This window comes from Phocoena phocoena, chromosome 11, assembly GCF_963924675.1.
Source record: "Phocoena phocoena chromosome 11, mPhoPho1.1, whole genome shotgun sequence".
Lineage (NCBI taxonomy): Eukaryota > Metazoa > Chordata > Mammalia > Artiodactyla > Phocoenidae > Phocoena > Phocoena phocoena.
In genome coordinates, this window is record NC_089229.1 from 42,855,282 (window position 1) to 42,881,019 (window position 25,738).

At 35.9% G+C, this 25,738-nt stretch overlaps 2 protein-coding genes across 2 annotated transcripts in view; one reads left to right on the forward strand and one right to left on the reverse strand.

Annotated features, from left to right (window-relative positions):
* GLIPR1L2 (GLIPR1 like 2) overlaps positions 1-12,653 on the reverse strand; it is a 29,095-nt gene extending 16,442 nt beyond the window's left edge. Inside the window, exons 1-3 of the mRNA XM_065887817.1 lie at positions 12,420-12,653; positions 4,394-4,639; positions 2,480-2,583 (exon numbers count right to left, since the gene is read on the reverse strand). Of these exons, the coding sequence (XP_065743889.1) occupies positions 2,480-2,583; positions 4,394-4,639; positions 12,420-12,653 (584 nt within the window). The remainder of the gene's footprint in view (positions 1-2,479; positions 2,584-4,393; positions 4,640-12,419) is intronic.
* The window catches only part of CAPS2 (calcyphosine 2), a 33,483-nt gene continuing 20,396 nt past the window's right edge, over positions 12,652-25,738 (forward strand). The window contains 1 exon segment of the mRNA XM_065888157.1: positions 12,652-12,791. Coding sequence (XP_065744229.1) covers positions 12,652-12,791 — 140 coding nt within the window.

Genomic DNA, 25,738 nt, shown 5'->3' on the forward strand with positions numbered 1-25,738 from the left:
ATGGGGACCTAAGTCCTATAACCACAAGGCACTGAATTCTGCTAACAACCTGAAGGAGCTTAAAAGCAGATTCTTCCCCAGAGCCTCCAGATAAGAACTCAGTCAACACCTTGACTTTGGCCTTTGAGACCCTGAGCAGAGAATCCAGCTATACTGTGCCTGGACTTATAACTTACAGAACTGTTTAATAATAAATGGCTGCTGTTTTAAGTCACTAAGTTTGTGGTTTATTATGCAGCAATAGAAAACCAATTCACATGCTAAAATCCTAATCCAAGATACCAGTCTATAGCCTGCACTACAGAAACAATCTCCTAATTGTGCTTGTTTCTCTTTGTACCGTTGTTTTCCTATACTCCATTATCGACACAACAGCAAGAGCAATCTTTTATTGCTAAGTTTTCTTTTCAAAACATAGATGAGGGACTTCCCTGGTGGCGCAGTGGTTAATAATCCTCCTGCCAGTGCAGGGGACGTGGGTTCGATCCCTTGTCCGGGAAGATCCCACATGCCGTGGAGCAACTAAGCCCGTGCGCCACAACTACTGAGCCTGCGCTCTGGAACCCGTGAGCCACAACTACTGAGCCCGAGTGCCACAACTACTGAAGCCCACGTGCCTAGAGCTCATGCTCCACAACAAGAGAAGCCACTGCAATGAGAAGCTTGTGCACCACAACGAAGAGTAGCCACTGCTCGCCGCAACTAGAGAAAGCCCGTGTGCAGCAATGAAGACTCAATGCAGCCAAAGATAAATTAAAAAAAAAACAAAAAACTTTTAAAAAAAAGAACAGGGAGAAAAAAAAACATAGATGAGATCATGCCACTTACTTGCTTAAAACTTTCAAATGACTTTGCCATTATGTAGAATAAACCCCCAAATCCTTAACCTGGCCTATGGTATTCTATTTGATTTAGTTGTCACCTAACTCTCTACCTCGTCTCCTACCTCTAACCACAGTTATTCATTTTTCAAACACGCTAAACTTATTCCAAGCTCAGAGATTTTACATGTGCTCTCACTTCTACCTGAAATATTCTTTAGCCGTCTCCTCATCTTTTGGCTTTCAGTTTAAATGCCACCTCCTTTTGCAGCTATCTTATTCATATTCTATACTAGTTATTCCCTATTTGCTTACTGTGCTTTGTTTCTATGGCATATTTTATTATTTAATTAAATATCATTTATTTCTATGTTCACTTATTTATTGTTTGTCTCTCTTCCAAGACTACAAACTAAGTATGGTCAGTCTTTATTGGTTTGTCAGTAGACAGATCAGAGCCTTGTATGTAATTGCTGAGCATGTAAAATGAAGACTAGTACCCCAGAGGAACCTCTTCCTTCCCCACCACCCATGCCCAGTGGTCTGTTTGAATTTTCAATACCAATCAGTAATTAACTTTCAAAAGTTTCTCCATGTAATAGATATCACCCCAGTACTTCCAGTCTGTAGGACTGAAAGAGGCCAAAAAACTTTTGCAGTTACTCTACATTCCAAACTTGTTTTGCATGCTTATGTTCAAAGTCAGCAAAGCTTCCATTTAAGAAGGGGTTTCTGAATCTAATTCAACTTACATCATAGTTCTGTTGTTTCCTCTATCTAGGGGAATACAATCATTAATTAGTAATCAATGTTTTTTTTTCTTTCTCTTTTTGGTTTAGCCCCAGAAGCATTTTATTTTTGAGAAATTCCTTCTCGATCCTAGCATGTAGTCAATTTTTCTTGGCATGTTGATTAGGATATTTTCTCACTTCAGTTAGACGTTTTAACAGTATTACTTATAGTATCATATCGACCTGTAAGAAAACTCGAGACTTTCCAACAAAGCTCTCCAGAGAGGGAGGCTATTTTGGAAGGTAGTTTTTTCCCATCATTGGAAAGTTTTTAGGTACAGGTAAGTAACCACATGGTAAGTAAGTGTTAAGAATTCAAGTTTCATATGCATAGCTTAACTAGAAGACTTGTGAAGTACTTTTGCACCTCTGAGTTATTACAATTCCTTATATGTATGAGAGTAGCCCCAATTAATAATACACTCTCCAGAGGATAGTCAACTAAAAGTGTCCTTCATGTTATAAAACTGATGTACTCTTGAAACAATTCTTACAACATACATTTCAACACACTTAACCTTATTTTCTTTTGGCTTTTTAAAAATAAATATGGAGATAAACAATTTTGGAAAATAATTTAAATCCTATGTTAATTAGGCTAGGTACTGTGAAATAATACTAAAGTTAAAATTCTCTCAGGAAGTAATATTTGGCTAGTCTATACATAAAATCAGTATGCCTAAATATGACTTATTTTATTATTAAATTAAAAAAATTTCAATATAAAGTCTTTAATTGCTATCTCATACTTAATTCTTTTATAGCTTGCAAAGACATTTCGAAGAATATGTTGAAAGTTAGGAAAACTTAACCTTGAAAAATCCCCAATTTATTTTTATATTATTTAAAAAATTTAAAGGAACTTACCCTGGTGCATAGTTGCATATGAAAAGTGCTGCATGTTTAATATGTCCAATTCTTGAACATGGAGTAACAGCACAACCAACTTTGTAAGACTTGTCCCAAACAAGCTAAAATAAAATTTTCAAAGAAAACATAAGATTTAATTCTAAACATTTACTCTGCCATAATATAAACAATAGTATATTCAATACACATAGGACCTTTAACAAAGCAATTCAAGGAATATGAACAATTCTTCATTTGGATGCAGGTAGAGAATTATCATGGATTTAGGGAAGCATTTCCAAAACTGTATTTAGAGAAACACTTTAATAGGTTCTACCAATACTGTATTCTTAGGATAAAGAGTCTGAGAAAAACTGATCCAGAATAATGTTTTAGAGCCAAAGGAAGACACCTGCTGAATCAATTTTCGACCTCTTGTTGACTCTGAGAGTTCTAGGTTATTGGCAAAGAGGAAGAGGGAAATGAGAAGACACAAAGTTTTGGAAGAATGGAAGTTGTGAATAAAAAGGAAAAAAAGAGGGGACAGTAAGATTATAGAAGGGAAGGAAAAGAAATACAAGAGTAGAAAGTAATTGAATGTTATCAGCATTTTTCTTTTCTTTTATTGAGGAAATTCCATTACAAAATAAAATGAAGTCTGGGCCTTTCATTAAAAAAATGAGTAAAAGAGCTGGTTCCTATAAAATAACTTCTTGCAAAATAGGTCTTGGAGTGAAAATATGAGAATAATTAAAGATATTCCAGAAATTCCTGAATGGCTTTAATATTCCTAATACTTACAAGTGAATGACAACAAAAAATTGTTTTGTTAACCTCTGTGGGAGAGGGAGAAACAATTTGTTTTCCTTTTCTCTATAGCTGAAGTCTTAGTGATTCCAAAAGAAATAGAGTTTCTTTAAAAGAATAGAGAATAGAATGTCTGTAACAGTTGAAGTTAAGCAGGTCAAATGCAGGAAATGAAAATGTCTAGGAAACTAGACTTAAGGAGGAAAAAATACAGAGGAGTAGGTCAGGGAGTAGACTTTTACTCAGAGTACTGAAGTCATATTAAGGAGTCTAGCTTTGACATGAGTTAAGACAGTAGAGAACCACTCTAACTTTCTAGGAGAAAAAAATTGATTAAAAAAATTTTGAAACATAAATTATTTGATGGAACAGGAAGACATGAGTTCAACATGAAAAAATTCCAAGATTTTAAGTTCTACATTAGAGTCTATTGACTGAAAAATAATCTTTTAAATGAGCTTGGCAGTTAATTCAATAGTTTCTTGATACCTGATACAAATATTTATTGAAGACCTAAATAATGTCATGTTGCTGTGCTGAGAATACATGGATAAGAAGACAAGGTCCCTGCCCTTAGTGTAGTATTAGATATATAAACAGATGATTATAAAACAATGTAATATGTGAAAAAATAAATGTTTGTACAGGAAATAAAAAGTGGTTCAGTGTTCTTGGAGTACAAAGTGTAAGAGTGAATTGTTAGACATGAGGTAGGGAAATAATTATATGTATTTGCATTTAAAATATTTTAATCAGTTATATAGTAGTATGTGTGCTGATCTGTGCAAAAAAATCATCTTTTACTTATGTTTATAGTCAATAAACTAAAACTAATTTTTATTTGCTAGTTTCTTTCTTTTCCAGTGTACATTATTTTAGAAAGGTACTTTTCATCTTTGGCCATGGAGATTAGACTTACTATATTTAAAGGAATGTTTTAATTGCATGGTTCAAATAATAGAAGAAATTATGAACATTCAGAAGATCTAGGACTGATTAGAACTTTGATTCTATTAGAGGTAATAATTTTACCATTTGAGTTTATTTATAAAATTGAAACACAATAACAACGTAGTAGTAAAGCAATTAAGGAGTCTATTGAATTAATAATATAAAATTAGATACCTGTAGATAATTAGAACAGTTATCAGAGCAACTGTTCTTTTCAAAATTGTACTTTTTCCTCTGTGCGAACCAACTTCTGATAGCAATACTTGCAGTAAATTCATTTTCAGGGCCGACCCACATATTTTCACCAATACCATTAAATCTAGGATGGGCCATTTTTCGTTTTTCTAAATGAATATTACGTTCAAACACACATTTTTTCCCCCATGCTCTAGCAGTCCGTGACAAAGCTACATCCCAAGTCTGAAAAAAAAAATGCAAAAAGTAAAGAAGAAAAAATAACAACAATGAGTTATTTTTTTTTTGTGCTCTAAATTATTTTCCTTGAGTTCTCATAATTATATGTAAGGAAAACAATTCTTATTTTGTGCTTATGAGTCTGGTTTATGGAATTTATGTAGGAGAAAAAGTGTTTTGAGACAATTATAAATGAAACAACTATTTCCTGAGATGAAGGCTTATGCATATATTTGTAAGTAAAAAATCAGATTGTTAGATGATGCAAATGGTTATAATACTCTTACATGTAGTCTATTCAGAAAATGTGTATTTTTAATCTCATGCCTTTTATATGTAATAATACAATAATTTAAAATATTTAAGAACTATTTATTGAGCACTGATTATACGCAAATTATTGTACTATGAGGAATAAAATATGAAGTCAACATAAATTTTGTCCTCTAGTTGCTTACTGTTGTTAGGAGAAAAACCTGGGATAATATATACATACATATACATATATATACAAATACATATATATATATATTTATATATATATTTTTTAACACATAGGGGTAGTTGGTAAATGTTATAAAAGAGGCACATGTAAAGTTTTTAGGATGTTCCCAGAAATGTAAGAAAATATCACAAGATGCTGCTCCCCTCCATTTATGGAAATATCCAGAAATGTGTACTTTTGACATATTTAGAGCCTCATTAAATTCATTGTTTAGTTAAGGACAAGAACAAAAACAACACAAATAGAAAAATCAACAAAATATTTGTAAAACCAACATGCTAAATATATATATGTTACAGTAAATCTGAAAATAAACATTTCTGAAAAACAATACTAAGATTTCCCTAGAGTTTTCTTGGTTAGTTTCATAGATTATACAGAAGTACAATACAGAAAATATATTATAGAAAACTTTAGCATATCCCCTCCCTCCCCACACTATTTCCCTCCCCAGAGGTAATCATTTTTTAAAAAATTGTTTATGTAGAAATTTCTCTAGCTCCATATACACACATTCATATATAAGATATGTTAGGGTGTTTTAGATGAGTATTTTGTGATTTTTGTCTTTGCACGGTTTTAATCATACCATACACAATATTATTGGCCCGTAACTTGCAGTTTTCACTTAGAGAGATTTTCCATATTAGCACAACTAGATCTACATAATTTTTTGCAAACTTTTTATAGTATTCCATAGTATGGTTAGCAGCATGTAATAAAGGTTACTGTTCAACTATTAATGGCCCTTCAGATTCTTTGCCATTTGCAAACAATGCTCCATGGACCATCTTTCTACTGCCTAATTTTGCATATTGTTTACACATCACAAGCTTACAATGCACCATGTCACTATTCTAAGTGGGTTTTTTTCCTTCCATTTTTATTGAGATATAATTGACACACAGCACTGTGTAAGTTTCAGGTGTACAGCATAATACATCATGAAATGATTAACACAATTAGTTTAGTGAACATCCATTATCTCATATAGATATAAAAACAAAATTTTTCCCTTGTGATGAGAACTCAAGATTTACTCTCTTAACAATTTCAGATATAACACACAGCAGTAGTGTTATATTAATCATTTGGACATCATCCCTAGTATTTATCTTATAACTGGAAGTTTGTACCTTTTAACCACCTTCATCCAATCCCCCCCTGCCCCCACCCCCATAACCACAAATCTGATCTCTTTTTCTATGAGTATTTTTGTTTTTGTTGTTTTTTGAAGTATAATTGACCTACAACACTACTATATTAGTTCCTGATGAACAACATAGTGATTCAATATTTCCATACATTACAAAATAATCAGCACAAGTCTAGTTACCATTTGTCTCCATACAAAGATATTACATTATTTTTGACTGTACTTCCCAAATTTCATTTCCCTGGCTCACTTATTTTGTAACTGGAAGTTTGTACCTCTTAATTTCCCTCACCTATTTCACTCATCCCCCCCGCCCACTCCCCTCTGGCAATCACCTGTTTGTTCTCTTTATCTATGACTCTGTTTCTGTTTGATTATGTTTGTTGTTTTCTGGACTCCATATATAAGTGAAATCATATGGTATTTGTCTTTCTCTGTCTGACTTATTTCACTTAGCATAATACCTTCTAGGTCCATCCATGCTGTTGCCAATAGCAAGATTTCATTCTTTTTTATGGCTGAGTAATATCCCATTGTGTATGTATGTATATATATATATATATATATATATATATATATATATATATATATATACACACAACATCTTCTCTATCCATTCATTTATCGATGGGCACTTAGGTTGCTTCCATATCTCGGCTATTGTGAATAATGCTGCAATGAACACAGGAGTGCAGATACCTTTTTGAATTAGTGTTTTTTTTGTTTTTTTTCTTTCGGAAAAATACCCAGAAGTGGAATTGCTGCCACTGGAATGTCTACTCCCTTGTTTCTATGAGTTTGACTTTTTTTTTCATATTCCACATATAAGTGATACCATGCAATATTTGTCTTTGTCTGGATTATTTCACTTAGCATAATGCCTTCAAGTTCCATCCCAGTTGTTGCAAATAGCAGGATTTCCTTCTTTTCTCATGGCTGAACAATATTCCATTGTATATATACACACCACTTCCTCTTTGTCCATTCGTCCATCGATGGGCACTTAGGTTGCTTCCATATCTTGGCTATTGTGAATAATGCTGCAGTGAACACAGGAGTGCAGACATCTCTGTGATATCCTGTTGTCATTTCCTTTGCTTTTATACCTAAGAGTGGAATTGCTGGATCATATGGTAGTTCTTTTTTAAATTTTTTAAGGAATCCTCCACACTAATTTCCATAGTGGTTGTACGAATATACATTCCCAACAACAATGCACAAATCTTCCCTTTTCTCTATATCCTCACCAATGTTTGTTTTCTCCTGTCTTTTTTGGTGATAGACATTTTAATGGGTGTGAAATGATATCTTATTGTGGTTTTAATTTGCATTTCCCAGATGATTAGTCATGTTGAGCACCTTTTTATGTACCTGTTGGCTAAAGCTATAAAATTCTTACAAGAAACAAAGGGGAAAAGCTTCATGACATTGGATTTGGCGATAATTTCTTAGATATGTCACCAAAAGCACAGGCAGCAAGATAAAAAAATAGATAATTAGACCTAATTACAATTAAAAACTTTTGTGAAAAAAAAAAAAAAAACTTTTGTGTATCAAAGGACACTATTAACAGAATGAAAGGCAACCTATGGAGGGGAGAAAACATCTGAAGATCATATATTTGACAAGGGATTTTATCCAGAATATATAAAGAATTCCTTCAATTCAGCTAACCAAAAGACCCTAACAACCTGACCAAAAAATGACCAAAGAACTTGTGCAAACATTTCTACAAAGAAGACATATAAAATGGCCAATAAACACCTGAAAATATGCTCAACATAAGTAATCATTAGGGAAATGAAAATCAAAACCATAATGACATACCACTTCACACCCATTAAAACAAGTGTTGGCAAGGATGTGGAGAAATTGAAACCCTGTGCATTGCTGGTAGGAATGCGAAATGTGCAGCCACTATGGGAAACAGAATGTCAGTTCTTCAAAAAATTAAGCATAGAATTTGTACATGTTTTTGCAATTCCATTTCTGGGTATATACCTAGTAAAGGTGAAAGCAGGGAATCGAACAGATATTTATTCACATACCTATGTCCACAGCAGCATTATTCACGATAACCAAAATGTGGAAGAAACTCAACTGTCCATGGAGAGATAAATGGATAAACAAAATGTGGTATATACATAAAGTAGAATATTATTCAGCCTTCAAGAGGATGGCAATTCTTTTTAAAAAAATTTTTAAAAATTAATTTATTTTTTGGCTGTATTGGGTCTTTTTTGCTGTGTGGGCTTTCTCTAGTTGTGGAGAGCAGGGGCTACTCTTCACGCAGTGCACAGGCTTCTCATCACAGTGGCTTCTCTTGTTGCGGAGCACAGGCTCTAGGCGTGCAGGCTCAGTAGTTGTGGCACACGGGCTTAGTTGCTCCGTGGCATGTGGGATCTTCCCAGACCAGGGCTCGAACACATATTCCCTGTGTTGGCAGGTGGATTCTTAACCACTGCACCACCAAGGAAGTCCCAGAATGGAACCTTGAAGACATCATGCTAAGTGAAACAATCCAGTCACAAAGAGGAACACTTATGATTCTTATATGATGTACCTGGAGTAGTCAAATTTATGAGACAGAAAGTAGAATGGTAGTAGCCAGCAGAAAGAAGGGAATGGGGAGTTAGTGTTTAATGGGTACAGAGTTTCTATTGCGTAGGATGAAAATGTTCTGGAGATGAATGGTGGTGATGATTGCACAACAATGTGAATGTATTTAATGTCATAGAACTGTACACTTAAAGATGGTTAAAATGGTAAATTTTATGTTATGTATATTTTACAATTAAAAAACCCAATAAATTTTTGAGTTTAAAAATTGTTTTGAGTTTAAAAACAAGGTAGAACAAAAATACTAGGTGACGACAACAACAGCATGGACATGCGCAGAAGACAATTTATGTGTTGTAATATCTTTTTAATATTTAGAAGGTTATAGATGTTGATTAACTTTGGACTTTGTAAAGTATATACATTAAAATGTTAAGCATAACCAGTAAATAATAAAGATAAAATGTATGATTTCCCAACCTGTCAAGGAAAAGTTCTAAGTAGACCATACTATTATGATAGACTATACTATTTACAGTTATCATTTACATCTTAGTAAAATCCATGGGAAAAATATATACAAATTTTTAGAAAGAAGGATAAAATTTAGAGTGCAGCTTTAAACTGTACCCAAAACATTATTCCTTCAAAAATGTTCACGTATTAAGATACATATTGAGGGGACACAATATTATGCTTTATATTATTCTCTACGCTTTATGTTTGAAATAAAAATTTTAGACATTAGGAATACAGAGCCTATAAAAAGTTGAATTAAAAATATTTTGTGTCTATTCATTATCAGGAGGAACGCTAATCTTCAAACTTGGAAGAAATAGAATTAATCACAAAGGGTGGGAAATACATAGATATAACTCTCAAATATCCTCAAATTCTAATTAAATTCAAAAGATTAAAATTGGCTTGGATAAAACTATCTTCAGCAAATACAATGCTAGTATTGATATATTTCTATAAGAAAATATATAAACAGAAGAGGAAACTAACTGAGAATTCAAAAGGTAAAGAAAATGAATAAAATACGTACAAAATACGTCCAATCAAAATAATATTTTAAAATCAACATTAAAGCAAAGTTCCCTTTTATAATTTATTTATAGTTTAGCAAGTGACTGAAAATGCCAAGGCAGTCAGATGTGGTATGTCCAGTCACATGTGTGTATGGTATGTCACATGTGCAGTCCAGTAAATTAGTTCACGTGTCTGGCATACATTGTCATGTGCGTGCATCCTCTACAAGTGGTTGTGCTTTGTGTACTTACTTTGTGTAGCTTACTAATGAAGACCTGATGGAATTGAGGCCCAGAGAATGGACAAAGAGAGACTAGAGGAAGAAGAAGTAACTAAAGAACAGAAGAGATTCAAGACGCAGGAAATGGCAAGGGGATTTTCTTTGTTTGAGAAGGCACTGTTAGTTTCTTTTTTTTTTTTTTTTCTTTTTAACATCGTTATTGGAGTATAATTGCTTTACAATGGTATGTTAGTTTCAGCTTCACAACAAAATGAATCAGTTATATATATACATATGTTCCCATATCTCTTCCCGCTTGCATCTCCCTCCCTATCCCACCCCTCCAGGCGGTCACAAAGCACCGAGCTGATCTCCCTGTGCTATGCGGCTGCTTCCCACTAGCTATCTACCCTACGTTTGGCAGTGTATATATGTCCATGCCTCTCTCTCGCTTTGTCACAGTTGCGCTGTTAGTTTCTAAGGCACAGGACCTGAACGTAGTATGGTACACAAAGGTTGCAGCAGCCATTCAGAATGCAATCCATTGCTACCATGTCATCTATGACAAGAAAAAAACAGCTACTACCCAGACATCACTGGATTGCTTTTTCAAGAGGGTAGATAGAATTGAATCCAGCAAGGAACCAGAACCTGTGCCATCAACTACAGGTGTTAGTGAAATTGCAGCTTGCCCTCTATCTCCTATTGCTGACAATCCTTCAGCTCTGTCATCTCCCACCTCCTCTCCCTCCTCCAGTCAGTAACTCTTCTTGCCTGTTCACTAGATGGCAGCCCCTGTATGCCAGCTATTGTACTGTACTACTGTGCTTTTCAAGGTACTATACACTAAGGTTAAACATGTTTTATCTGGGGGCTTCCCTGGTGGCGCAGTAGTTGAGAATCTGCTTGCTAATGCAGGGGACACGGGTTCGAGCTCTGGTCTGGGATGATCCCACATGCCATGGAGCAACTAGGTCTGTGAGCCATAACTACTGAGCCTGCGCGTCTGGAGCCTGTGCTCTGCAACAAGAGACGCCGCGATAATGAGAGGCCTGCGCACCGCGATGAAGAGTGGCCCCTGCTTGCCACAACTAGAGAAAGCCCTTGTGCAGAAACGAAGACCCAACACAGCAAAAATAAATTAATTAATTAATAAACTACCCCCAACATCTTAAAAAAAAAAGTTTTATTTTTTGTGTTTTATGTATTATTTGTGTGAAAAGTATTATAAACCTATTACAGTACAGTACTATATAGCCGCTTGTGTTAGTTGGGTACCTAGAGCTAACTTTGTTGGACTTCAGAACAAATTGGACTTAAGAACGCACTCTGGGAACTGAACTCGTTCGTATGTAGGGGACTTACTGTACTTCTACACTGCTGATATTTGCTTTATTTGGCACAGTCCTTCAGTATAGCAATTGCTACGTATCGTACAAATAAAATAATCACATACTTTATTTGTCACGTTTCTGGAATTTTTCCTAAGGAACTAATCCAGAAGGAAGAAAAGACATATCTAGGGAGACAGTCCTTGCAATATTTACAACATAAATTGGAAGGTCCTAATTGCCCGATATTTACTCAATACATTTTGCATTCATTTTTAATGACAATCATGAAGACTCTGTAGCACCAGGGGAACAGCTAACGAATCATTGCAAAGAAATACGGGGAAAAAAATGGGAAAGAAGCAAGAACTATTTTGTAAGGGAACGCAAAATCAGGGCCGGGTCTAGGACGAGGTGAATGAAACATTCTCCTGGGAGCAAAATTTAGGCTGGATACCAAAAAACTCAATAATCAAGATGAAAAATATTTTAAAAAGGCAAAATCAGTGTGAAAACATCCATGATAAAAATTCAAAATTTTAAATAAGAACAGAATCTGACCTTTCATTTGCATTATCCTGAGAGTGCCTCACTTGCCTCTCCCAAATTCAAGCTCAAAGATCCTGTCTTTGTTTAAAGTGATTCTGTTTCATCAATAATACTTTTGCATTGATTTTTAAATTAAAAAAATTACATTAAACTATCATTTTCTCGAATTAAAGCTCCCTTAAATTTTGCACCTCTGGTGAGTACCTCTACTCACCCTAGTCCAAGCCCTGTGCAAACCCTTGGTAATAACTATGGGTTCGAGTGACAGAGGTTTTTATTTCTTGAACATATAAACTTTACGTGTATTTAAAAACCCAAACTCTAAGCGCGGTTGTCCGCGATCCTTAAGGCTCAGAGACCCAGACTCTCCGCGGCCGAGGGGGAGGTGCTGACAGGGGCTGTTGGAGGTTTGGGCAACCGCCTTAGGGCCTCACCATGAAGCGCAAGTTAGCCCCTCGGGGGATGACGTTGCCCCGGAGCTCATTGTGGAGGTTCACGTACTCATTGATAAACGTTACGTTCTCTTCGTGTGGCAAAAAATGCGCGTTCAAACCGGAACCCAGCAGTAGTAGCCAGAACTCACAAAGCCACACCTCCCAAACAACCGTCTGCGCCAGAGGAAGCGTTTGGGCACACCACTCTCGGGCGAAGCGCCTCGGGGTCTCCATGGTTCACTGGCCCTGGCCAGGCCAGTGCGCACGCGCCGGCCCGCCCCAGCGAACTGCCAATCAACGGGGAGGGGCGGTGCAGGCACGTCTGGCCCCGCCATCCCGCGAACGGAGGGAAAAGGATGAAGGGAAACCAGAGTGAGGGAAGACTCGTGAAAGCTGTCTGCAGAACTAACCACAACAGAGGCTTGAGTTAAATGAGTGCAAGCTTTTCACTAAACTAATGTAGTTAAATATCCAGAGTCGATTTCTGACACCAGATGATGTGTCATCGTTTATTAATGTGTCAACTACCCAGTAAATGCCAATTGCTGAATAAGTAACATGTCTGAGGAACCTTCTAATTCTTCTGTGACACTGATGAAAATTCAACCAAAAAAAAAAAAAAATCCTCACTTGTTAAGTTGGGAGTTTAATGCAAGACCTTCCTTTTATTTTCCTCCTGGACAGAAGAATATCCTCTTTTAGGCCAACTTCCTCACTGAGATTTTCTCAATGTTTTGGTGATCATTTGTGGGAAACCGCAGGATAAATGGGAAAAGTGGAAGGCTCAGCAGGTAGGGGGTAGACTAGGGATCATCAAATTCTCATAAAGTTAAAATATTTTCATTTTTTTCTTTCACCAGCATGTCTGGAATATCAATATTCATCTTCTCTGACAAATTGTCATGTTAACAGTAGGTAAGAACTCATTTTTTTTTTTTGGTTTTCATTTCTTTCAGAAAAAAATGGCTAGTGTCCTAGCAGATTTTGGCCTGGTTTCTTTAGCTTCAAGTATTTGGCTCAAGAAAACTTGCTTTGAAGAATGTAAGTTGTAGGCACAAAATAAAAACATATTCGTTTTGGGGTACATATTTGCATATCACATATTGTGCTGGATAGCATTAAGGAGATATTCAGAATCATTGACACAGGAACAGAATTTTGCAACAAAGAAAGCATTGAAACCGCTTGACCAAAAAATATCTAAAAATAAATGTGCTTTTAAAGATTATCTATGGTGTACACAACTGAAAGCAGTAGACCTCACAAGATGGTTTCATTCATGCCTTAATTTTTTAAATAAATATGTATTACCAGGTAGTGTGTTAGGTGGATGAGAAAGGCCAGTGGACAAGACACAAACCCTGCTTCCAAGTAGCTTACAGTCTAGAGAACTAGTAAATCGGTGACTTTATACCATGGATAAATATAAAGCCAAAGTGCTATGGCATAATGTGTGGGGCAACTAACACCCTTTTTGAGGACCAGGTAGGCCTGTTTGGGGAGTGTGACATCGAGAAAGTGAAGCACACAAGTTAAAGAGTGCATTCTAAACAAAGGAAAAAGCATGTAGTATGCTAGGAGATCAAAAAAGGCTAAAAGTGTTTTAGTATGACCAGAGCGTATTGTGGGGGGTCAAGGTGGCAAGTGCTGAAAGATGGAATTCCTTTATTATGTTGGTACTGTTGTTAGACTATGAAAACTGCTATATTAAAGCACAAGATAAATACAATAATGCAGACTTTTACTCATCCCACTGTATTAGACATATCTGACACATCACTGACAGGTGATCACCATATCCTCTGCTTAAATAATTATGTTAGCAGGGAAGTCACTATCTCTTAGGCAGCCCATTCCATTGCTGGACATCTTACTCATTAATTTAATAAGTATTTCTTTAGAACCTCTATGTGTCAGACCCATGCTAGGTGTTAAAGCTACAAATTCTCAGTAAATTAGATTCGTAGTCTATCCACATGAAGCTTTTAGTTAAAGGTGATACAAATCATCAAATAACTATAATACAGAGTAATAAGTGCTATTTTAAAATTTTTTAAATTCTTGCTGTGTGTCAGGAGCTATTTTGTTTGTTTTCTATTGTGGTAAAATATACATAAAATTTACCATTTTAACCCTTTTTAGTGGAAAATTCAGTGTCAGTTACATTCACTATGTTGTTTCCAGAACTATCAGGTGAGATTTTAAATGTATGGAAAATATCAACTCATTTAAATCATAAAAACCTCAAGAAACATATTATGTTAAAATTTTTATTGAAGTATAGTTGATTTACAATGTTGTGTTTAATTTCTGCTGTGCAGCAAAGTGACTCGGTTATATTTAAATATTCTTTTTCATGTTCTTTTTCATCATGGTTTATCACAGGATATTAAATATAGTTCTCTGTGCTATACAGTAGGACCTTGTTGTTTATCCATGCTATATATGTTTGCCTCTGCTAATCCCAAACTCCCAATCGTTTTCTCCCACACCTCTCCATCCCCTTGGCAACCACAAGTCTGTTCTCTATATCTGTGAGTCTGTTTCTGTTTCATAGATATGTTCATTTGTGTCGTATTTCAGATTCCACATATAAGTAATATCATATGGTATTTGTCTTTCTTTTTCTGACTTACTTTGCTTAGTATGATAATCTCTAGGTCCATCCATGTTGCTGCAAATGGCTTTATTTCATTCTTTCTAATGACTGAGTAATATTCCATTGTATATATATACCACATCTTCTTTATCCATTCATCTGTTGATGGGCAATTAGGTTGTTTCCATGTCCTGGCTCTTGTAAATAGTGCTGCTATAAACATAGGGTGCATGTATCTTTTCAAATTAGAGTTTTATCTGGATATATGCCCAGGAGTGGGACTGCTGGATCATATGGCAACTCTATTTTTAGTTTTTGAGGAATCTCCATACTGTTTTTCATAGTGGCTGCACCAATATACATTACCACCAACAGTGTAAGAAGGTTCCCTTTCTCCACACCCTCTCTAGCATTTATTATTTGTAGACAATTATTATTATAATGATGGCCATTCTGACTGGTGTGAGATGGTACCTCATTGTTAAGAAACAGATATTATTATTATCTCCATTTTACAGATGGAAAAGCTAAGAAAAAGCGAAGTAAAGTAAGTTGTCTAAAGCCACCCAGCCAGTAGGTGTTAGAGCTGATTTTCAAACTCAGGTGACTAATACAGGAGTACACAGGAACAGGAAATGAAGACGTCTAGTTTGGTTTGTGTAGAAAGAGGCCAAGCTTGCTGAAGATGTTTTGCAAACGTTCAACCTTTCAGATCTGTCAGTGAATTGGCTGACATCATGTACTTCATACAAAAAATAGAGCTAGGTTCTTCATGACAGTTTTTTTTTTTCTTAAATTCCATATATATGTGTTAGCATATGGTATTTGTCTCTCTCTTTCTGACTTACTTCACTCTGTATGACAGACTCTAGGTCCCTCCACCTCATTACAAATAACTCAATTTCATTTCTTTTTTGGCTGAGTAATATTCCATTGTATATATGTGCCCCATCTTCTTTATCCATTCATCTGTTGATGGACACTAAGGTTGCTTCCATAACCTGGATACTGTAAATAGGGCTGTAATGAACATTGTGGTACATGACTCTTTTTGAATTACGGTTTTCTCAGGGTGTATGCCCAGTAGTGGGATTCCTGGGTCATATGGTAGTTCTATTTTTAGTTTTTTAAGAAACCTCCATACTGTTCTCCATAGTGGCTGTATCAATTTACATTCCCACCAGCAGTGCAAGAGGGTTCCCTTTTCTCCACACCCTCTCCAGCATTTATTGTTTCTAGATTTTTTTTTTTTTTTTTTGCGGTACGCGGTCCTCTCACTGTTGTGGCCTCTCCCGTTGCGCAGCACAGGCTCCGGATGCGCAGGCTCAGCGGCCATGGCTCACGGACCTAGCCGCTCCGCGGCATGTGGGATCTTCCCAGACCGGGGCACGAACCCGTGTCCCCTGCATCGGCAGGCAGACTCTCAACCACTGCGCCACCAGGGAAGCCCTAGATTTTTTTAATGAGTGTGTGGTGTGAGGTGATACCCCATTGTAGTTTTGATTTGCATTTCTGTAATGATTACTGATGTTCAGCATCCTTTCATGTGTTTGTTGGCAATCTGTATATCTTCTTTGGAGAAATGTCTATTTAGGTCTTCTGCCCATTTTTGGATTGGGCTGTTTTATTGACATTGACCTGCAGGAGCTGCTTGTATATTTTGGAGATTAAATTTTGTCAGTTGCTTCATTTGCAACTATTTTCTCCTGTTCTGAGGGTTGTCTTTTCATCTGGTTTATGATTTCCTTTACTATGCAAAAGCTTTTAAGTTTCATTAGGTCCCATTTATTTATTTTTGTTTTTATTTCCATTTCTCTAGGAGATGGGTCAAAAAGGATCTTGCTGTGATTTATGTCAAAGAGTGTTCCTCCTTGAGTTTTATAGTGTCTGGCCTTATATTTAGGTCTTTAAAACGTTTTGAGTTTATTTTTGTGTATGGTGTTAGGGAGTATTCTAATTTCATTCTTTTACATGTAGCTGTCCAGTTTTCCCAGCACCACTTATTGAAAAGACTCTCTTTTCTCCATTGTATATCCTTGCCTCCTTTGTCATAGATTAGTTGACCACACGTGCATGGGTTTATCTCTGGGCTCTCTATCCTGTTCCATTGATCTATATTTCTGTTTTTGTCCCAGTACCATATTGTCTTGATTACTGTAGCTTTGTAGTATAGTCTGAAGTCAGGGAGTCTGATTCCTCCAGCTCCGTTTTTTTCTCTCAAGACTGCTTTGGCTATTTGGGGTCTTTTGTGTCTCCATACAAATTTTAAGATTTTTTATTCTAGTTCTGTAAAAAATGTCATTGGTAATTTGATAGGGATTGGATTCAATTTGTAGATTGATTTGGGTAGTAAAGTCATTTTCACAATATTGATTTTTCCAATCCAAGAACATGGTATATCTCTTCATCTGTTGGTATCATCTTTAATTTCTTTCATCAGTGTCTTATAGTTTTCTGCATACAGGTCTTTTGTCTCCCTAGGTAGTTTTATTCCTAGGTATTTTATTCTGTTTGTTGCAATGATAAATGGGAGTGTTTCCTTAATTTCTATTTCAGATTTTTCATCATTAGTGTATAGGAATGAAAGAGATTTCTGTGCATTAATTTTGTATCCTGAAACTTTACCAAATTCATTGATTAGCTCTAGTAGTTTTCTGGTGGCATCTTTAGGATTCTCTATGTATAGTATCATGTCATTGGCAAACAGTGACAGTTTTACTTCTTCTTTCCCAATTTGTATTCCTTTTATTTCTTTTCCTTCTCTGATTGCTGTGGCTAGGACTTCCAAAACTACGTTGAATAATAGTGGTGAGAGTGGACATTCTTGTCTCATTCCTGATCTTAGAGGAAATGCTTTCAGTTTTTCACCATTGAGAATGATGTTTGCTGTGAGTTTGTCGTATATGGCCTTTATTATGTTGAGGTAAGTTCCCTTGATGCCTAATTTCTGGAGGGTTTTTATCATAAATGAATGTTGAATTTTGTCAAAAGCTTTTTCTGCATCTATTGAGATGATCATATGGTTTTTCATCTTCAATTTGTTAGTATGGTGTATCACATTGATTGATTTGTGTATATTGAAGAATCCTTGCATCACTGGGATAAATCCCACTTGATCATGGTGTATGATCCATTTAATGTGTTGTTGGATTCTGTTTGCTAGTATTTTGTTTAGGATTTTTGCATTTATATTCATCAGTGATATTGGTCTGTAAGTTTCTTTTTTTTGTAGTGTCTTTGTCTGGTTTTGGTTTCAGGGTGATGGTGGCCTCATAGAATGAGTTTTGGAGTGTTCATTCCTCTGCAATTTTTTGGAAGAGTTTGAGAAGGATGGGTGTTAGCTCTTCTCTAAATGTTTGATAGAATTCACCTGTGAAGCCATCTGGTCCTGGACTTTTGTTTGTTGGAAGACTTTTAATCACAGTTTCAATTTCATTACTTGTGATTGGTCCATTCATATTTTCTATTTCTTCCTGGTTCAATCTTGGAAGGTTATACCTTTCTAAGAATTTGTCCATTTCTTCCAGGTTGTCCATTTTATTGGCATTGAGTTGCTTGTAGTAGTCTCTTAGGATGCTTTGTATTTCTGCAGTGTCTGTTGTAACTTCTCGTTTTTCCTTTCTAATTTTATTGATTTTAGTCGTCTCCCTCTTTTTCTTGATGAGTCTGGCTAATGGTTTGTCAATTTTGTTTATCTTCTCAAAGAACCATCTTTTAGTTTTATTGACCTTTGCTATTGTTTTCTTACATTCTATTTCATTTATTTCTGCTCTGGTCTTTATGATTTCTTTCCTTCTGCTAACTTTGGGTTTTGTTTGTTCTTCTTTCTCTAGTTCCTTTAGGTGTAACATTAGATTGTTTATTTGAGATTTTTCTTGTTTCTTGAGGTAGGCTTGTATAGCTATAAACTTCCCTCTTAGAACTGCTTTTGCTGCATCCCATAGGTTTTGGATCATCATGTTTTCATTGTCATTTGTCTCTCGATATTTTTTGATTTCCTCTTTGATTTCTTTAGTGATCTCTTGGTTATTTAGTAACGTATTGTTTAGCCTCCATTTGTTTGTGTTTTTTACGTTCTTTTCCCTGTAACTGATTTCTAATCTCATAGCGTTGTGGTCAGAAAAGATGCTTGATATGATTTCAATTTTCTTATATTTACTGAGGCTTGAATTGTGACCCAAGTTGTGATCTATCCTGGAGAATGTTCCATGCTCACTTGAGAAGAAAGTGTAATCTGCTGTTTTTGGATGGAATGTCCTACAAATATCAATTAAATCTATCTGGTCTATTGTGTCGTTTAAAGCATGTGTTTCCTTATTAATTTTCTGTTTGGATGATCTGTCCATTGGTGTAAGTGAGGTGTTAAAGTCCCCCACTAGTATTGTGTTACTGTCAGTTTCCTCTTTTAGAGCTGTTAGCAGTTGCCTTATGTATTGAGGTACTCCTATGTTGGGTGCATATATATTTACAATTGTTATACCTTCTTCTTGGATTGATCCCTTTATCATTACGTAGTGCCCTTCCTTGTATCTTGTCACATTCTTTATTTTAAAGTCTATTTTATCTGATATGAGTATTGCCACTCCAGCTTTCTTTTGATTTCCATTTGCATGGAATATCTTTTTCCATTCCCTCACTTTCAGTCTGTATGTGTCCCTAGGTCTGAAGTGGGTCTCTTGTACACAGCATATATATGGGTCTTGTTTTTGTATCCATTCAGCAAGCCTGTGTCTTTTGGTTGGAGCATTTAATCTATTCACATTTAAGGTAATTATCAATATGTATGTTCCTATGACCATTTTCTTAATTGTTTTGGGTTTGTTTTTGTAGGTCCTTTTCTTCTGCTGTGTTTCCCACTTAGAGAAGTTCCGTTAGCATTTGTTGTAGAGCTGGTTTGGTGGTGCTGAATTCTCTTATCTTTTGCTTGTCTGTAAAGCTTTTGATTTCTCCATCGAATCTGAATGAGATCCTTGCCGGGTAGAGTAATCTTGGTTGTAGGTTCTTCCCTTTCATCACATTAAATATATCATGCCACTCCCTTCTGGCTTGTAGAGTTTCTGCTGAGAAATCAGCTGTTAATCTTATGGGAGTTCCCTTGTATGTTACTTGTCATTTTTCCCTTGTTGCTTTCAATAATTTTTCTTTGTCTTTAATTTTTGCCAGTTTGATTACTATGTGTCTCGGTGTGTTTCTCCTTGGGCTTATCCTGCATGGGACTTGCTGCACTTCCTGGACTTGGGTGGCTATTTCTTTTCCCATGTTAGGGAAGTTTTCGACTATAATCTCTTCAAATATTTTCTCGGGTCCTTTCTCTCCCTCTTCTCCTTCTGGGACCCATATAATGCGAATGTTGTTGCATTTAATGTTGTCCCAGAGGTCTCTTAGGCTCTCTTCATTTCTTTTCATTCTTTTTTCTTTATTCTGTTCCACAGCAGTGAATTCCACCATTCTGTCTTCCAGGTCACTTATCTGTTCTTCTGCCTCAGTTATTCTGCTATTGATTCCTTCTAGTGTATTTTTCATTTTAGTTATTGTATTGTTCATCTCTGTTTGTTTGTTCTTTAATTCTTCTAGATCTTTGTTAAACATTTCTTGCATCTTCTCGATCTTTGCCTCCATTCTTTTTCCGAGGTCCTGGATCATCTTCACTATCATTATCTTGAATTCTTTTTCTGGAAGTTTGCCTATCTCCATTTCATTTAGTTGTTTTTCTGGGGTTTTATCTTGTTCCTTCATCTGGTACATAGCCCTCTGCCTTTCCATCTTGTCTATCTTTCTGTGAATGTGGTTTTTGTTCCACAGGCTGCAGGATTGTAGTTCTTCTTGCTTCTGCTGTCTGCCCTCTGGTGGATGAGGCTATCGAAGTATATATCTTTATATAGATGTTTTAGTGGTTGCTATAGGTATTACATAATATATAAGTGTAATTTATTACAAACTATTGGTGTCAGCATTTTACCAGTTTGAATGAAGTGTAGAAATATTACTTCCATTTAGGTCCCTTTGCCACTCACTCCACCAATAATACAATTGTCTTAAATATTTCTTCTATATCAAGAACCTATATATGTTCCATAACCAATATAATATAACCAATATAACCATAACCTATGTTATAATTTTTGCTTTAACTCTCAAACATAATTTAGAAAAGATAAGGGAATAGTTTGTTATGTTTACTCATAGTTTTACCTTTGCCTTGTGTTTTCTTCATCCCTGATGTTCCAGGAATCCTTGATTTATCATTATCTTATTATTTTAAGATCTTTGTTTAGCTATTCTTTTAGAGTGGGTCTGATTATGACAAATCATCTTAGTTTTTCTGAATCTGAGAATGTCTTAATTTCAATCTTCATTCCTAAAGCATATTTTCTCTATGTAGTATTCTTAGTTGACTCTTTTTTGAAATTGAAATTAAAGTTGAAAATGTTGTGCCACTTTCTCTGGTATCCTTGGATTTGGTTGAGAAATTTGATGACACTGAAATTGTTGTTCTCCTATAGGTAATGTATTGTTTCTCTCCAGCTACTTTTAAGCTTTTTTGTCTTAGGGTCTCTGAAGTTTGATTATGATGTATGTTGGCATGAATTTCTTTGGGCTTATCATATTTGGCCTTTACTCAGAATTGTTTATCTCTTTATATAAATTTTGGAAGTTCTCAGCCACTATTTCTTAGAATATTTTTTCTGGCCCTCCCCATCTTTCTCAATTCCTTCTGGGACTCCAATGACATGAATATTAGATATAATATTTTGTTATTGTCTCATAGATCCCTGATGTTCTGTTCATTTTCTTTTTTCAGTCCATTTTCTCTCTGTTGTTCAGATTTGGTAATTCCTACTGTTCTATTTTCAAGTTCACCGGTCTTTTCCTTTCCCATTTTCATTGCCCATCCAGTGAATTTTTAATATTGGTTTGTCTACTTTTTAGTTCTAAAGTTTCCATTTGAATCTGTAACTTCCATTTCCTAGCTGAGACTTTATTTTTTTTTCATTTCTCTTAAGCATTTTTGTAGTAGCTCCTTGAAGCATTTTTATGGTTTTTTGGATATTTTTTTAAATTGAAGTACAGTTGATTACACTGTTTCAGGTGTACTGCAAAGTTATATATATGTATGTATACATTCTTTTTATGATGTCTACTTTAAAATCCTTGTCAGATAATCCTAACATCTGTGCCATCTGGGTGTTGACATCTGTTGCCTTTTCTCATTCACATCGAGATTTTCCTGCTTCTTGGTATGTGACTGATTTTTTAAATTGTATCCTTGACATTTTGAGTTTTATATTATGAGATTCTAGATCTTAGTCAATCTTCCAGTTTTAGCAGGTCTTCACTGACATTGCTCCAGTGGGGGTCAGTCCTACTTATCACTGGTTGGTGGGCAAAAGTCCAGGATCCCTATTCACTTTTATTAACCCTGCTGTGGGGAGGGTTATCTTGTTACCACTGGAAGGAGATGGACATCCAGGCTCCCCCTTTGCTTCTGCTGACATCATCTCATGGGGAGAGAAAGGGGTACCTTGTTATGACCAGGTGGGAATGAAAGTCTAAGCTCCCCACTTGACCTCTGCTGACACCTCAGGAGAGCAAGGGGTATCTATTGCCTCAGATGAGGCTGGAAGTCCTGTTTCCCCATATGGCCTCCATGACACTGTTGGGGGGGGGTTGTTGTGAGGTGCACTTCCTTACTGCTGGGTGGTAGTGAACGTGTATGCTCCATGCTTGGCCTCCTCTGACACCACCCTGGCTGGGAGGGAGAGGGGCACCTCATTACTGCCTGGTGGGGGCTGGAAGTCTCCTCACTCTCCTCTGACACATCACTGGTGGAGAGGTGATGGGAGGGGTGCTTCATAAGTGTCAGGCAAGGATGACGGTCTAAGTCCTCCACTTGGCCTTTGTTGAAAAGGATAAGAGGCTTGTTTTTTCCTCACGTTGTTTGTCCAGAAGAAGATGTTTACTTTAAAAAACAAAACAAACAAAAAACATTTCTGCCTTACTAGGCTGTCCCTTTCCTTATTCTCTGGCAAGAAAGGGCAGGCTTTTCTTGAGGCTTTTGTTTCCGTCATCCATTGACATTTCTGGATTTCAGACTTCTTTAGTACCCAGTCCAGGATTTACAAGAGTCAAAAAGGAATTCCAGGGAACTCACCTTGTGTCATTCCTTGAGTCTTGGAGTCTCTAGAGGATCTGTCTGCTTTCTTTTCTCCAACTTTACGTCTTCTGATATTTGTTTTATATAGAATATCCAAGGTTTTTAGCTATACTTAATGGGGAGAGTAGGGCAAATGGATCTACTCCATCTTGTTGGGAAGGTAATTTTTTTAAGTTTTTGCTCATTGTATTTCCCATTCCTATCTCCACAACTCTAAAAGAAGGCATTCCTAATAGATAGATAGATTCCCTATAATTCCTTGACTCAAGAATTCTGGCCTGGCAGAAAGCTTGAGCAGCTAAAAATAAAGGCTGCTACCAGTATCAGAATCGTAGCCTTGAGCATACAAAAAGATCTCAGAGGGAATGGTAGGACATTGGACTCGGAAGGTAGGGTATCTAATATTGTTCTTCCAGCCTTCATCATGATTTCTGTGGCATAGGACTACCATGGAAGCAGTAGCATGTCCAACCTGGAAGGACAATGTCACTGGCATCCCAGTGGTCACTAGTTTGGAAGGATAATAATGATTATTGACTTGATTCCTAAAGATGTTTCCTTTATCTTTTGGGACAAAGACTTCAGATTTTGTGTGTGTGTGTAACAATGGGGGAAGATAAGTCCAAAAATGTTAAAGATAGCATTTTTAACTCCCTTGTCAATGTGAGGACTAAAAATTACACTGAAGTTGATTTAATGAAAATAAATAAATGCCATTATGTTTCCATTTTAGGATTGTAGATTTAAATTTATGCTATTAACCTCATTGGTTAATTTCCTATATTCTTTTTTTGTCATTTTAATCACTAATTTTCTTTCAAACTGCAAAAATTGTTGTATCAAAAATTTTGTTTTCAGTATCCAAGAGAGACTTCAGTAGTTTTCAGAGGATGGTACATAATTTACTCTTCTGAAAAGTGAATAGACTGAGTGATGAGTTCTGACATACCAACCTCCACCAAAAATTATATGAACTTGAAACAGGTAAAATACCAGAAAGAAAGAGCCTCCATTTTTTTCTCGCAGAGACAATTCAGAACCAAACCAAGAAATCAACAACAGCAAAGAAATGTTTTCAAGCCAATTCTTTTCAACTAATATATTCCTAGCTATAGTTTTTATGCAATACATTTCTTTTCCAAGATATCTCAGCATATCTATAACCTCTAGAAAACTTTACCTCCCATTAAGCCTGTGAGAATCCTAGTCTTTTGCCTGGCATTGGGAGATTTCTCTGCTTTAAAAAGGAAAAATGATTAGCTTTAATCTGGTATATATTTTAAAAGAAAAAATATAAATTAAAGTACAGTTCTACCATGAAATAGCTTGTACCAAGTCATCCTCTATCCAAAGTATGGTACAAAAGAAAACTATTCTGTCATTCTAATTAAGATCTAGAATTATTACTATCCAAATGGTAAAGACTATGGTCTTGAAAAAGTAAGAATTAATATCTGATGGCTAAGGAATTATATTTATTCAAAACATGTATTTCAAGCCAGTTCAAACATACATAACATGCACAAATTATAATTCCCTAGATGTATGTATAACTAAAAACATATATTTGCATTTTAAAATTCCCAAGGAGTCTATAATTATAGCTCATTTGTTTTGAATGAACAATGTAATTAAAAATTTTTCTAGAAAAAAAATTTAACGACCTCTCAGATCTGGCAATGCTTTCACTTAAAACGTAATTGCTATTAAGTCTCTGGCCCTAAGGGAAAATTTTTATTGAGCAGTATTCTGCCTTAATTTGTAAATGGAAGAATTTGACTTACTTATAGACACGAATCTCTTTAAAAAGCCTAATCACTTGTCTTATGCCTAGTAACTAATAATTCAAGTACATTCTAGAAGCTCTTGTAATCACAAACACTCATATTATGAATCACATCTATATAACAAGTTTCTCTACACAAGGAAGAAGAAGAAAGCCTACCAAGAAATTCTTCAAAATAGAAACTAAATACAAAGATATTTATAATAGTTTAATCTGATGGAGAGTTCCCACACTACTTTTTTTTTTTTTTTTTTTTTTTGCGGTACGCAGGCCTCTCACTGTTGTGGCCTCTCCCGTTGCGGAGCACAGGCTCCAGACGCACAGGCTCAGCGGCCATGGCTCACGGGCCCAGCCGCTCCGCGGCATGTGGGATCTTCCTGGACTGGGGCACGAACCCACGTACCCTGCATCGGCAGGCGGGCTCTCAACCACTGCGCCACCAGGGAAGCCCCCTCTTTGTTTTAAATGAATGTAAACTAAAGATTAATAGGTCTAGTATTTTTTAAAAGTTAACTAGATTGTATTAACTAGATTGCACACAGACACTTGCTCACTAGTTTACTGGTTATATAATTCCATCCAGGCATGTGAATAAACACGTATTATAAACACGCATCTTGATATGCCATCCAGAGTTTGCCTGTATCTGCCGTATAAGTTTGAGTTTTATCGTATTGATTTCTCTTAGCAGCAGTGTATGGCAGCTGAGCTTGTCCCAGCTCTTCTCCTTCCTGTCTGCTACTTGAGCAGCAGGTTTTAGAGGTGCTTTCTCTCCTTCT